The sequence below is a fragment of the Peromyscus eremicus genome, chromosome 8b (genome assembly GCF_949786415.1).
Source record: "Peromyscus eremicus chromosome 8b, PerEre_H2_v1, whole genome shotgun sequence".
NCBI lineage: Eukaryota > Metazoa > Chordata > Mammalia > Rodentia > Cricetidae > Peromyscus > Peromyscus eremicus.
Genome location: NC_081424.1, coordinates 11,025,066 through 11,039,902, shown reverse-complemented (window position 1 = coordinate 11,039,902; position 14,837 = coordinate 11,025,066). Strand labels below are relative to the sequence as shown.

Sequence of the window (14,837 nt, the reverse complement as noted above, 5' to 3'; positions counted from 1 at the left end):
TCTCCACTCCACCCTAGTCAGGGCCAATTTCTCACCTGAAGTGCTGGTGTCCGTAGGACCAGGAGATGCAGAGTTAAGGTCACCAACACAGGCTTTTTCTCGTTCCTCACAGGATTCAGAGAGTCGGTTATGAGGCAGACTCCGCAGCACTCTGGAGATGGGCAGGCACTGGAGAGCCTACGAGACAGCCCACAGCACACGGGTCAGCCCAGTGTTCACAGACACCACAGCCTTCCCTGTGACAGAGAAAGGAGGGAAGCTGGGGTGGGACCCTAGAAACCTGCACAGTGACAGAGGGCGGAGCTGGGAGGCTCCGACGTGTACACACACACACACACACACACACACACACACACACACACACACATGCTCCAGCCGGTCCCACAGTGGTCATGCACATGGGAGAGAAAGGCGCTGTGTGGGATGCTCAGGGTGTGAAGAGAAAGGAGTCGGATTTAAGGGGAAGATTCAGATTTGGGAGCACGTGTTTGTACTATGATATGAGTGTGGAGAGAAGGAAGTTTTGCCCACAGTGGCTGAGTGGCTTTGAAGAGGGGATGTAGTTGGGTGATCACCAGGTTTCAGGAAATGAGATCAAGTTACTTTTCCGTGATCCTCTAACCTGACTTAGGGCCTCTCCCAGGTGACTCTTCACCCCATTGCTCTCTCCTGACCCTGTCCCTGGCAGTGCTGGGGGTTGAACTCCTGGCCCTGCTCAGGCTATCCTGCATATTCTACCACTGAGCTGCTACAGCTCGTGGCTGGTTGCTGCCCTTGGCAGCCATGCCGGTGGAGGAGAGTGCTGATCGGAAGAATCACAGGCCATAGTTACCTTTTTAGAGCTTTATTGGGAGCGGGGAGAGAGGGAGAGAGGATAGACGGAAGGAGAGAGCGGAAAGAGAAGAGGGGTGCAGAGAGGGCCCACACCTAGGCTGGGACGCCGTCGCAGGCTGACAATGTAATTGAGGACAGACTCCTTACAACAGCTACCTTACTATTTATTATTAGTCATTATTTTCTGAGACAAGTGTTCACTGTAGACAAGGCTAACCTCCAACTCACCGTGGAGCTCAGGCTGGCCTCAGAATCAAGACTCTCCTGACACAGCAGCCAGGGGGCTGGGATGAGGCAGCCTGGCCATGTCCAGCCCTGTTCTTCCTTACCTCTTCATATTGTAGTAGAAACTTACTTACCTTCCTCCCCCCAGCCCAGGACCTGTTAATTTTTCAGCAAAGGACAAGTCTTTGCTGTGTGGGCCTAGGGCAAGTATCCTGACATATGATTTCCTCATTAAATACTGCCAAGTAAGAGCGTGTGTCCAATTCATGAAGAACATGAGTGAGACCTAAGAAACCAATGGAGCACGAAGTGAGTGGGTATAAACCAGGATGTGAGAGGGACTTCTGAAGGAGCCAAACTGAGGCAGTGTTCGGTGGGGGTGTTTTCCCAGACTCCAGCAGCTCATCATTTTCTTGTCCTTTGTAGGGAGAGCATGGGGCAGATGTTGTGGGACACCGAGTTCCCCCTCCCCCCGAGGGCCTGGACCAGCACACTGTGGTCCGTCCGTCCGTCCGTACTACCTGCAGGTAGTGATGGATGGTCCTGAGGGAGTGCAGGTGGCACACTAACCACCTGGTGTAAATCGTCAGGTCTTCTGGTGTCACGAGGGTGGGGGGATTGCTTTTTCCCGTAAGGAAGTTGTCTCTAGCCGCCGACAGTCTTTCTGCCCTCTGAACTGCATCGTTGAACTCCTGCATGATGTAGCCGACTTGCTTCTGTTTGAAGGAGATACACACAGACCACGGGCTGTTGGCAAGGCACGCTCTCTGCAGCGCAAGGCACGCTCTCTGCAGCGCTGTCTGGGGGTTGGATAAGGGGCTTTTGGAACCCCCAAGTTCTTCGACAGTTTGGGTTTGGATGATAGAGGCAATGGTCATACTCTCCCAACTCTGAGGGACAGCAAGTTGGGCAGGAGGCTATTTGGTAGCAGGAGTCCACCTCTGAGCTTCCTGCCCTGGGTCTACAAGGAAAAGGCATATCCTCTATGTAAAACTTACATCAGAGCTCATGCTTCAAAGTAGGAATCTTTGGGGCATGGTGGCACACACTTTTAACCCCAGCACTTGAGAACCAAAGGCCAATGGATCTTTGTGATCCAACCTGGACCACACAGTGAGTTCCAAGACAGCCCAGGCTACATAGAGAGCCCTTGTCTCAACAACAACAAAAGGAAGAATCTTTGTCTTCTGCTACCTAAGGTATGAACACATGTCTTCTCATGGCAGAACACATGAGGAGGTAGACCCATTAGTTCCCTCCTTGTCTTTAGGAAGGCAGGCTGACATGTGTGGTTCCTCATTTGGTCTGTCTGTAGTTGTGGAAGCTTGACCACCACGTTCTCCCACAAATGGACCTTGAGAGCTTGTGTGCAGGTGCTAGCCGGGAAGCAGAGGTACTTGTACATCTTTGAGCAAACACTGGTCTAAGACTGTCCTCTTCAGCCCTGCAAGTGGCTTCAGGGGACAATCATGGAGCTGTGAAGGACATCCGAAACACCCCCAGCAATTAATGGGGTGACAGATGCCGCAGCCACACACTGCCCTTTAACACAACGGCAAGCTTACTGCCCACGCTGTTTCGTTGAGAAAATGCATCCATAAGGCAACTGGAGATGGTTCCGTTATTAAACATGCTTGCTGTCCTCCCAGGGGACCCGAATTGGGTTCCCAGCACCCTTACTGTAACTCCAGTTTTAGGAGGGATCTCATGCCCTCTTCTGGTCTCTATGAGCACTGCATTCATGCACACTAGCCCCCCCCCCCCAACACACACATAATTTAAAATAAAAATCAAGTCCTTAAAAACCACATGTAGAGAGCCCACAGGCCCTGCTCCCGGAGTCCTACCTTGTAAAGAGGGAGGAGCTCTTCCATGGCCTCGCTGGTCTGGCATAGCCGCTTCCACCTCAGCACGTGCAAATGTTTACTCTGGACCAGGTGCGTAATTCTCTCTGTGTAATACTTTCCCAACAACAAAAATAAGAACGTACCAGGATATAACTATAGGTCCAAGCCTCAATTGAGTCCAAGAACACTAACAATGGGTAAACCAATCTCTGCTTTGAAAATATCTTCCCCCCCCTCCCCTACAGCAGCACCATCAAAATGAAGTCTGGCTCAAGATCATTCAAACGTGAAGCAAGATGAAGAGATGAGTCTAAATCTCTGGTCTGCTGCTGCTGCTGCTGCTGCTGTGTCTAAATCTCTGATCTCATGCTGGGCGGGCTGATCATAAGCTCCTTCATCAGTTACTGATGAATTAGGATATCAGAGGGTGTAAAGTCAAGCTGAAATTTGGAGATAAAGAACTGAAATTATGGGTGGGAGAAACAGCTCAATCAGTGAAATGCTTTTTACACGAAAGCACAAAAGCCTGAGTTTCATCTCCAGCATCCATGTTTAATTAAAAAAAAAGAAAAGAAAAAGCCAGGTGTGGCTGTACTCAGAACGCTGGGGAGGCAGAGACAGGCAGGTCTCTGGGGCTCACTGGCCACTCAACTTCCCCACTTGGCAAATTCCTAGTGAGAAATCCTGTCTCAAAAGAGGAAGGTGAACGGCACCCGAGGAACGACGCATGAGGTTTTCCTCTGGGAAGCACACAAGCACACACATGTACCCATGCATCCATGTGGACACACACACATACCAAAACCCCTGAGTCAAAAGTACATCACAAGTAAGATTAGTGGGCCAGGGAGGTGGCTCTTTGGGTAAGGGAACTTGTTTTGCAATCTTGACACCCGAGTTTGAACCCAGGGACCCCTGCAATGGTGGAAGGCAGGAAGGAAGTCCATAAATGTCCACTAGCCTCCACATGTGCACCATGGCCCGTCCTACACACATATGTCATGCACACACACACAGTAAGATTGTAGCTTATAAAATCAGACTGAAAAACTTTGCTTACAACTAACAATAGTTAAATGCAGTGACACCATGCCCCAAAGATTCCTACTTTGAAGCATGAGCTCTGACGTAAGTTTTACAAAGAGGATATGCATTTCTATAATCCTAGCACTCAAGAGACTAAGGCAGGAGGATTCAGGCCAGTCATGCAGATGTCTTTCTGAAAAGTTAATTTCTGTATTTTCTTTCTAGTACTAAAACTCACACTGTCTGTAAAGAAACGAGTCCTGTCAGATTCTTTCCTCACAAGTAGCAAATTTGACAGAATACATGAGGCAACCATCTTCCAATCCTAAACTTCGTAGTACCGTGGAGAAGAGAACCACGTCATCATGGTTCCCAAAAGGACAGAGCCTCATTCCTGCTTCTGAGGCACGGGAAGCAGAGGGGAACCCTGAGCACGGAAGAGACCTCTCTGAGTCAAGGACAGCGAAACTGAAATATGAGGAGCAGAGCCAGGGAGACTGTAAGCTGCAGCACCGAGAGGAGGAAGCCACGCAGAGAAAGTTCGAGAAATCTGGACGGATCCCCACGGGCTAGCCAGGCACGCAGCAGGTTAAACTCCAGGAGAATGCGCAAACAGTAACCGACTGGGACCTCCACCCGGCATCTCTAGAGTTCTCACAGGGCTGCAAGACGGTCAAGTTCAACCACCAGTGTGAAGGCTCTTCCCTGGATGCCTGAGACATCAGGGATTCACACCAGGGCTTTGGTAACAGGGACAAACTATGCCTAGAGCAAAAGACACTTAAAGCAAGCCTCTAAAGGGGTAAGTTGACTTGTAACTTAAAAGTTTGCCAGAACAAAGTCCAACACTTTACAAGGAATATAAGAATATATGGAGCCCGGTGGTGGTGGTGCACGCCTTTAATCCCAGCACTTGGGAGGCAGAGGCCGGTGGATCTCTGTGAGTTCGAGGCCAGCCTGGTCTACAGAGCAAGTTCCAGGACAGCCAGAGCAGTTATACAGAGAAACCCTGACTCAAAAAACAAAATATATTTATATGATACCCAATAGTGAAATTTTGCTTATTTTTTAGTATTCATTTTTAAATTATCGGACATACAAAGGAACAGTTAAAAATGACCTATGAACAGAAGAAATGTTAGTGATGAGAACACGAGAGCTGACAGAGGTAACAAAATTAGCAAGCAGAACCTTTAAAGGTCTTTCACAGTATGCGCAGCATGTTCAAAGACCGAAAGCCAAGCGTGAACATAGCCAGGAGAGAGTTGGGAAGTCTAAAAACAAACACATATTTGAAACCAAAATTTGACTGGACTGGATTAGAAGTAGATCAGACACGGCATGAGAAAAGTTGATACACTTGGAAACACAGCAATGGGAACTCCTCCACACAATGAAGCACCAACAAGAAACAAGGATGAAACCGAAAGGGGCCGCATTTGGGTCCTTATGAGGCACTGGGAAATGCTTTAGTGGATGTGGGGTTGAAGTGACGTCAAGAGGGTAAAAGCGGAATAGGTATCGGTGTTGGGGGTCGAACCCAGGATGTGTGCGTGCTAAGCACACCATCTATCACTGGGCTACACTCCCAGGACCCAGAAAACTATAGTTAGAGAAATAGTACTTAGCCGGGCGGTGGTGGCGCACGCCTTTAATCCCAGCACTGGGGAGGCAGAGCCAGGGGGATCTCTGTGAGTTCGAGGCCAGCCTGGTCTACAGAGTGAGATCCAGGACAGGCGCAAAGCTACACAGAGAAACCCTGTCTCGAAAAATCAAAAAAAAAAAAAAAAAAACTTAAATGTTTTCAAAAAGTAATGAACACTCTCAAGCTGGTTGTCCAGGGTCGTCCAAGACACATGGGGTTGGGCCAGCTAGATGGAAGAAGAGACTTTACTGAACAAAAAGGGGGGAACAAACAGCAAGAGGTGTTTTGTAAGCAGCGAAGAGGACCAAAGGTAAAGTGAAGTTTACGGCCGAGAAGGGCTGGAAGACAAAGTGGGGGAGGAGGAAGAATGAACACAAGAAAGAGGAAAAGCATGGGAAGAATTCAAGAACAACACGAAGGGATGAAGGAAGAGGGCATGTGCAGAGGAAGAGGGGGGAAGGCAAGACACAGTGGAAAGGAGAGGCCGGCTCACTTCCTTGGAAGCCTGGGGATCACTGACATCGGGCAGGAGAGGTGCTTCACAGCGAAACCTAGCTACAGACCACCAACCAAAGGCTCTCAGGAGGCCTCCAGTCAAGTTCTGAGAAGAAAGCTGTCCGAACCAGAGGAGAGTGGCTGCCCAGATGTTATGGTCCAGTGCACATGTAGCAGATGTGTGGCTTCCACTGCAAAAGCCACACTGAAGAACCCTGTCTATCAGTGGGCGCCTGTGTGTGAAAATACCAACCAACCCCCACTGCCCCCCTACCCCATCTATCAGTGGGCGCCTGTGTGAAGACTCCCATCTATCAGTGGGCGCCTGTGTGTGAAAACACCAACCAACCCCCCCACTGCCCCCCTACCCCATCTATCAGTGGGCGCCTGTGTGTGAAAACACCAACCAACCCCTCCACTCCCCCCTACCCCCATCTATCAGTGGGCGCCTGTGTGAAGACCCCCGTCTATCAGTGGGAGCCTGTGTGTGAAAACACCAACCAACCCCTCCACTCCCCCCTACCCCTGTCTATCAGTGGGCGCCTGTGTGAAGACCCTCGTCTATCAGTGGGCGCCTGTGTGTGAAAACACCAACCAACCCCCCTACTGCCCCCCTACCCCATCTATCAGTGGGCGCCTGTGTGAAGACCTCCCTTCTCTTCTATCAGTGGGCGTCTGCATGCTCTGTCACCTGCGCTTGGCTGACTCTAGGAAAGACATTTTGAAGCAAGGAAAGAGAAGGACGCTCTCAAGCTCCCAGTCTAAGAAGTGATTGACATTTCCTCCCAGGGTTTCCCTAAGAAGGATCTTTCACTGCTCTCTGAACAGGTAAAACAGTACAAGGCTGCAGAGATGGCTCAGTGGTGAAGACGTGCGCTGTGAAGCCGGCCGACCTGCGTTTGGTCCCCAGGATGGGTTTCTGCCGTCGCCATGGAAATGAGAAGTCTGATCCGGGACCAAGGCAAACATTGAGAGCTGGGAGAAGTTAGAGGTTTCTCTCTACTGAGATCATTAGTTCAGCAAAACAACCACCTTTCCGGAATCTTCTATAACCCCTCGAAGGAGACTCGGAGTGCCAGAGTACCGAGAGAAGCAGGTGGTTTCAGAACTAATTACTCATTTGAGGATCATACTTTAAAATGTTTGAAGCCTTTTTTGATGTTTTGATTTTGAGCCTTAGCCTTTAAAAGCTGAGTGATCCCTCTGGCCCAAAAGTTTTTAAAGTCTTAACAGATTTTTGTTTAAATTTTTTTATGTATATGAATGTTTTGCCTGAACTACGTCTGTGCACCATGTGTATGCAATGCCCTCTGGAGGCCAGAAGAGAGCGTCAGACCCCCAGGAACTGGAGTTCTGATTGGTTCTGAGCTGTCATGTGAGTTCTGAAACAGAACCCAGGTCCTCTGCAAAAGTGGTAAATGCATTAACCACTGAGCCATTTCTCCAGCCCCTAAAATGTTTAAAGTCTTCATGCCATTGAAAGAACTTACTAAAAAGGTCTTCCTTATAAGTCAGAAATCAGACTACAGAAATGCTAACTTGGTCATCTGGATCGGCCTCCAAGGACCGTAAACTGCCCAATTTTGAGTATATTTTACTGTGACTTGAACAACTTAGAATGGAGTGAAAAGATGATTCATGAGCTAAACGGTCACGCAGGTGACCGATGTGACTGCCACAGCGTCGCCTGGGGAGGTTCTGGCTCCACTGCAGTGGCCGCTGTCTGCTCTGAATAGAAACAAGGAACACTGGTGTCCATGCTCCAAGGCCTGGACCCTAACCCAGCAGCTACATTTATCACCAGCATGACTGCTGTGACTTGGAACTTAAGGGTCCCCCCAACACTTGTGGGTTGAAAGCTCGGTCCCCAAAACAGCAATGTTCAGAGGTGGGCCTTAGGCAAGTAAATGGGTCAAGGGGCTCAGACCCCATCAATGGATTAGTCCATTTATGGATTCACAAATTAGCGGCTTGGAGGGGAGGATCTTCGTTATAAAAAGTGAGCTCTCTGCTTCCTGGCAACCAGGAGGTGAACAGCTTTCTGCTGCTCCACCTTCCAGCTACCACGCCACAGGCTCAGAAACAATGCAGCCACGTGTGAACAGAAGTTGCTTGGAAATGAAAAAGAAAGCTCTACACTGAACCTTCCATATAGTTTTCTTGGCGTTTTTTCTTTTTTTTGTTTATTTTTGTTTTATGCACATTGGTGTTTTGCCCGCATGTGTGTCTGTGTGAGTGTGTCTGATCTCCTGGAGCTAGAGTTTCAGACAGTGGTGAGCCGCCATGTGGGTGCTGGATTGAACCCGGGTCCTCTGGAAGAGTAGCCAGTGCTCTTAACCACTGAGCCATCTCTCCAGCCCCCACCCCATCCCCGCCCCAACTTGGTTTTCTGACTAGAACTTCAATAACTGTGGAGAACCGGAAAGTTGCAGGTCCAAAGCCTGACTACAACTTATCTCGGACTATCTCTAGCTTCTTTAGTAGCCATTTCTTGCCCACCTCTGTGTCTAACACAGCATCTTTGTGTCCGTTAGGTAAATCTTTGGAATGTGAGAACAGAGCATTAGCTTCTGTCGACCACAAGGCTCAGAACGCTACCATGTAGCATCTGGGACCTGTAGCTGAAACTCTCCCGATTTATTGTAGTCTGTCTACCTGAGGCTCCACCAGTGTATTGAGAAGTGCCTGGATCTGTGGCTTTTCTCTGGTAAGTTACTATAGAAACTTTTGACGCCTTTACCGTGTTGGAACACGGAATCTGAGACAACCTGAATCCGTGCTCCTGGCCAGGATCTGGCACATCTGGCTCCAGAATAAATCACTTCTTATTCCCTTTGAGGTGAGTGTTATGATTTTGTACAAATGACCCTGGAACAGAGGCTGAAACAAGCCTCTGATGGTAAGCCAAGAGAAATCTTTCCTCATTTGGAAAAAAAATAAATGCACAATCCAACAAGTTAAGTAGAACTCCAAGTAAGAGAAAAACCAAGAAAACTTGTATGTGTGTGTGTGTACTATACATACTATATATACCTCAATATGTATGTGTGTTCATATATGTGTGTATGGATGGATGGATATATACACTACTATAATGCTATATATACCTCACTACACATGCGCGCGCGCGCGCGCGCACACACATACACACACACATATATATAATTAAACAACAGCTAAAAAATTAAACTCTTAAAAGAGCCAGAGAACAGGAAATACATTGTATTCAGAAACAGAATCCATTCAAGTTACCAGAAAGTAGAGCAACAGCTTTAAAATAACAAAAGATAAAAATTGTCAGTCCAAAATTCTATACCAAGCAAAAATAGCCTTATAAAATGAAAGGAAAATGATTTTTATGAAATAGCAACACTGTGAGAGTCTGTCCCTGGCAGATGTGAACTACATGTGATATTAAAGGAAACTTCACAGACAGACAGTAACGAATACAGTGTGGAAATTCAGACTGTTCTAGGACTGTTTTCAGCCTTATCACTGTTGACAACTGGGACTGCAAAATTCTTAGTTGCAAGAGGCTGTTCTGTGCATTAGCGTGTTCAACGTCATCCTTAGCCTCTGGCAAGTAAACATGAGACGCCAACAACTGCATGTGCTTACTGTCCCCAGATTTTGATACCAAAACCAGACACTGTCATGTGACCTCTAGGGGACACATATCTATTACCCTGTCCTTCCTCTCTCTCCATGAGAATCACCGATACACAAGCGTGAACACCAGGATATACATGTACAGAACATATAAGAGTGAACACCAGGATGTACATGTACAGAACACACAAGAGTGAACACCAGGATGTACATGTACAGAACACACAAGAGTGAACACCAGGATGTACATGTACAGAACACACAAGAGTGAACACCAGGATGTACATGTACAGGACACACAAAAGTGAACACCAGGATGTACATGTACAGAACACACAAGAGTGAACACCAGGATATACATGTACAGAACATACAAGAGCGAACACCAGGATAAACATGTACAGGACACACAAGAGTGAACACCAGGATATACATGTACAGAACATACAAGAGTGAACACCAGGATATACATGTACAGAACACACAAGAGTGAACACCAGAATATACATCTACAGACATACAAGAGTGAACACCAGGATATACATGTACAGACACACAAGAGTGAACACCAGGATGTACATCTACAGACATACAAGAGTGAACACCAGGATGTACATGTACAGGACACACAAGAGTGAACACCAGGATATACATCTACAGACATACAAGAGTGAACACCAGGATGTACATGTACAGAACATACAAGAGTGAACACCAGGATATACATGTACAGGACATACAAGAGTGAACACCAGGATATACATGTACAGAACATACAAGAGTGAACACCAGGATGTACATATACAGAACATACAAGAGTGAGCACCAGGATGTACATATACAGAACATACAAGAATGAGTACCAGGAAAAAGGAAGGAAGGGTGGAAGGCAGGGAGGCAGGGAAGGAAGCTGGGAGGGAGGGGAGGAGGGAGGGGGAAGAGGGGAGGAAGGGGAGCAGGCAGGGAGGGGGAAGGAGGCACAGAGGGAGAGGGAGATGGGAGGAAGAAAGGAAGACAATTCTAGGGAGCGAGAATTCTGAATGAATAGAGTCTCACTATCTTCTGTGACTAAGGCTAACTTCTTACTAAGGAACTCTGTTTACGCACGCGGGGAAACAACTTAGAAGCCAGAGCTACATTAAGTGATGAAATAGAAGTAAAGAACAACCCATTTTAAATTTTGAAATAGTACATGATTATGCTAAGCTGAGGAGCTAGATAAAAAGTTTCATTATCCTGCCATCTAAACTTAGTGATTCTCCTATATTTTATTTGATCGTTATTATCAAGTGCATAGACACAGTTTTAAACTAATATTACAAGATGTAATAATTCCTTATGCAAAAAGAAACATTTCACGCTAGAACAATACTTTACTCAGTGGCCATCTACATTGTTTTACCTTTCTCTTGTCAGTAGTAAGGGTTGCTGGCCCGCCCTCCCTCTCTTCCTCCCTTCCTCCCTCCCTCCCTCCCTCCCTCCCTCCCTCCCTCCCTCCCTCCCCTCTCACTTTTATTATAACGTTGCAGCAATCTTGATGGAAAACTATTTTCCTACTTTGAGTTATTTTGTTAAGAGAGGTTTTCAGAACTGTCTCCCAGGCCTCTCGGAGGTGGAGCTTGTCTTTGTCTTTGCATGGTGACCCTGCCCAGGGTCAGACCCTTGTCAATGGCTCAGCCCAACAACTTTAAGCTGAACTTGGCTGGGCAAACGCAATGGTCTCCCACAAAGGAAGTATCTACACCAAGTCTGCAGACGGCCCACGTCCAGAACCCCTGCTCACAGGATCTGAACAGCCAGCTTGCTCACACACTTCCAGAGCGCTCCGCGAGTGTTTACAGATTGCAGATAACCCTTACCTGCAGCAGAAGCAGAGGCAGATTTTCCGGTGTGTACTCTCTCCTTAGGCAGCTCTCTAGCTCCCTCTGCAGGACATCTGCCTGAATAACAAGGGGCTTGGACTCCGCCACCTAAACCCAAACAGTGAATTTCAAACATCCTCAATCTATCAAATGTGACAAAATCAGATCTCCCCCAGGATACAATGATTTGCACTTTTCTATCAGTGAGCAGGATGTGGGGGCTGTTTTGTCCAATAACATCAGCTGTTTGCAAAAAAAAAAAAAAAAAAAAAAAAAAACTTTTTCCTGCCAATAGTTCCCTAACTGGTGAACTCGAATGTGTTGTCCTGAAGCCACACAGGCCCCTACTCACCCGGAGGGTTCTCTTCAGGGCCACTTCCCGTTCGCGTCTAAAGTAAGCGACGTCCTTTGGTATTTGAACGGAGCTGCAGGAAGGTTTGGACAACAGAAGCCAAGGTTACAGAAAGCTGTGATAAACAAGATGACGGCCTGGTGGCCCTGTGACTCTCTCCATTGGGGCTGTCTGAAGGCCGCATTCGTTCTTCTATCTTGGTCAGAACCTTTTCTGACATTGTGATCTCTGCTAACTCTTCCCCCGGTAACTTTCTTTCTCCTCACAGCCTTTCCCCTGCCTTTGGCTTATCTCAGTTCCTACCCCAGAGTGCCTGGAGGGACGCGTGGGCAGTGGTTTCCCAAAGGAATCCCATGTCTGACAGTCAATGTGCTTATCAAGCTTTGCTGTTTCTCCTTAGTTGACACAGAAAACTGGTGCCTTGTCACTGAAACAAAATGTTTTTTATGTTCCCACTGAGTTACCAGAGGGTAGAAGCAACCCATAAATATCAAATGGGAAATATTTCAGAATTGTTTTTTTAACCAAGTTTTCTGCCTCAGGACCATGGCTGGTTCCTAGGAAACGTGTAGCAGCCATAGGGAAGGGGGGCTGTTCAGGCCCAAGGAGTCCTTTGCTCAGCCTGACAGCAAGCTGAGGGGCCCCAGGAAGGGGTGGGATTGGAGAGGGGGTTCAAGAGACAGGTCAAGGAATGCAGGAGAATAGCATCCCGAAACAGATTCCACACATGCAAGATCGGATTTTGCAGTCCCTGGCAAAGGAGCCACAGTGCAGAGTTCAAAGACACGTGTGAGGGAGCCAGAGCGATGGGTGGAGGCCATAAACTTGGGTTGATATTGTTCATTTGGCCCCGAGAGTCCTCAGATAATACTGTAAAATACACTGTTGGTGTGCTCCCTTGTGGAAGAGTCGTCCTGTTAGATATTAGGTGACTGGGGATGTAGCTCAGTGGTTAGAGCATGGGCAAGGCCCTGGGTTCGCTCTCCATTACTAAGGGAAGGGAACAGAAGGAGAGGAAATGCATGTTCTCGCTTTGACAAATTTGACAGCACAAATAATAATGTTGAAACAACCAGCAAATAAAAGATGAGCATGATCACTGGACAAGGATGGCCCAAATGGACAAGACCCTGGGCCACGGACGCCTAAGCACCCACCTGGACACTTGGTGTCAGGACTTTGAAGCTGGAGATAATCCATCTCTTACCTCTTTGCTATGGGATGCTCTGTATGTTAAATGTCTTGCTCTGATTGGTTAATAAATAAAACACTGATTGGCCAGTAGCCAGGCAGGAAGTATAGGTGGGACAATGAGAGAGGAGAATTCTGGGAGGTGGAAGGCTGAGGCGGGCAGACACTGCCAGCTGCCACCATGACAAGCCAGATGTAAGGTACTGGTAAGCCACGAGCCACGTGGCAACTTATAGACTAATAGAAATGGGTTAATTTAAGATATAAGAACAGTTAGCAAGAAGCCTGCCATGGCCATACAGTTTGTAAGCAATATAAGTCTCTGTGTTTACTTGGTTGGGTCTGAGAGGCTGTGGGACTGGCAGGTGAGGGAGATTTGTCCTGACCGTGGGCCAGGCAGGAAAACTCTAGCTACACCTCTTACCCTGTATTTTGACGTTGATGAAAGTGGGGAGAGAGAGAGAGAGAGAGAGAGACTCTGGAAAGATCTTGGGAGTGAAAGCAGCCATCAATCAGTCACAGGTACATCGTCTGTGTGTTCTGAAGCTTCGTGGAGCTGGAGACGCAGTGACCCACCGGGAGGGGCTCAGTGTTGACAGGCGGGTACAGAAGGCTTCCCTTGCTTCTTGTCTCCCATCCTTAGCATCCTGGGAGCCTGGGCGGTCATGGGCTTGGCTGCCCAACTCTCTCGTCATGTCTTTCTTCTTAGTCAACCTCAAAGCCCTGTGAGTGACCTAAAAGAGGCCTGTTGGGGTAGTCCTTTGTACACTGTAGGGAGATGTGTCTCTGTCCCTCCTCACCTGCCTACGGCACCTTCTGATTGGTTTAATAAAGAGCTGAACGGCCAATAGCTAGGCAGGAGAGACTAGGCGGGACTTCCAGGGAGAGATAGGAACTCTGGGAAAGAATCAGATTTGAGAGAGATTTGCCAGCCATATTCAGGGGAAGTGGGATGTATGGTACTGAGGAGAGAGAACAAGCCATGTGACAGAGTGCAGATTAATACAAGCAGGTTAATTTAAGTCTTAAGAGCTAGTTGGGAACAAACCTAAGCTAAGGCCAAGCTTTCATAATTAATAATAAGTCTCTATGTTATCATTTGGGAGCTGGTGATCCAAAGAAAGACTGGTTATGGAGGCCACTGAGCATAAGTCACCAACCCACAATGAGATGTTCATTAATTCAGTGAATATTGGGAATGCATGTGTTCACTTATTCAGTGGGCGTCATGAACTACTGCAATGTCCAAGGCTTAGGGTATCAAATGAGGAAAAGAATGCAAAAATTTAAAAAGAAAACTTAAAGAAAAGAAAGAAGGAGGAGGAGGAGGAGGAGGAGGAGATGGAGGAGGAGGAGAAGGAGGAGAAGGAGGAGAAGGAGGAAGAAGAGGAGGAGGAGGAGGAAGAGGAAGGGGAGGAGGCTGGGGAGCTGGTAATGTAGACGAGCATCTGCCATGCACATGTGAGGACCTGAGCTGATCCCTCACACAGATTCAGTGGTGCATGTCTGCATATCCCAGTGCTCTTTGCGGTGATATGGGAGATGGAGACAGGAAAATTCCCAGAAGCCAGCAGGGGCAGCCAGCTGGGCATATATGGCAGCCGCTGAGAGGCCTGTCTCAAAACGGTAGACGTTGAGGACTGACTCTGGAGGGTTCTCTAGTGTCCAGCCTGCACTCACACACACTCACACACAACACATAGGGATTAAAAGAAAATATAATATATAATATATATTAACATATAATATAT

The 14,837-nt window shown here is 47.7% G+C and overlaps 1 protein-coding gene across 1 annotated transcript in view; it reads right to left on the bottom strand.

The window, feature by feature from the left end:
• The window catches only part of LOC131918763 (uncharacterized), a 168,831-nt gene that overhangs the window by 152,583 nt on the left and 1,411 nt on the right, over positions 1–14,837 (bottom strand). The window contains 5 exon segments of the mRNA XM_059272965.1: positions 36–177; positions 1,581–1,775; positions 2,907–3,020; positions 11,541–11,651; positions 11,896–11,968. Of these exon segments, the coding sequence (XP_059128948.1) occupies positions 36–177; positions 1,581–1,775; positions 2,907–3,020; positions 11,541–11,651; positions 11,896–11,968 (635 nt within the window).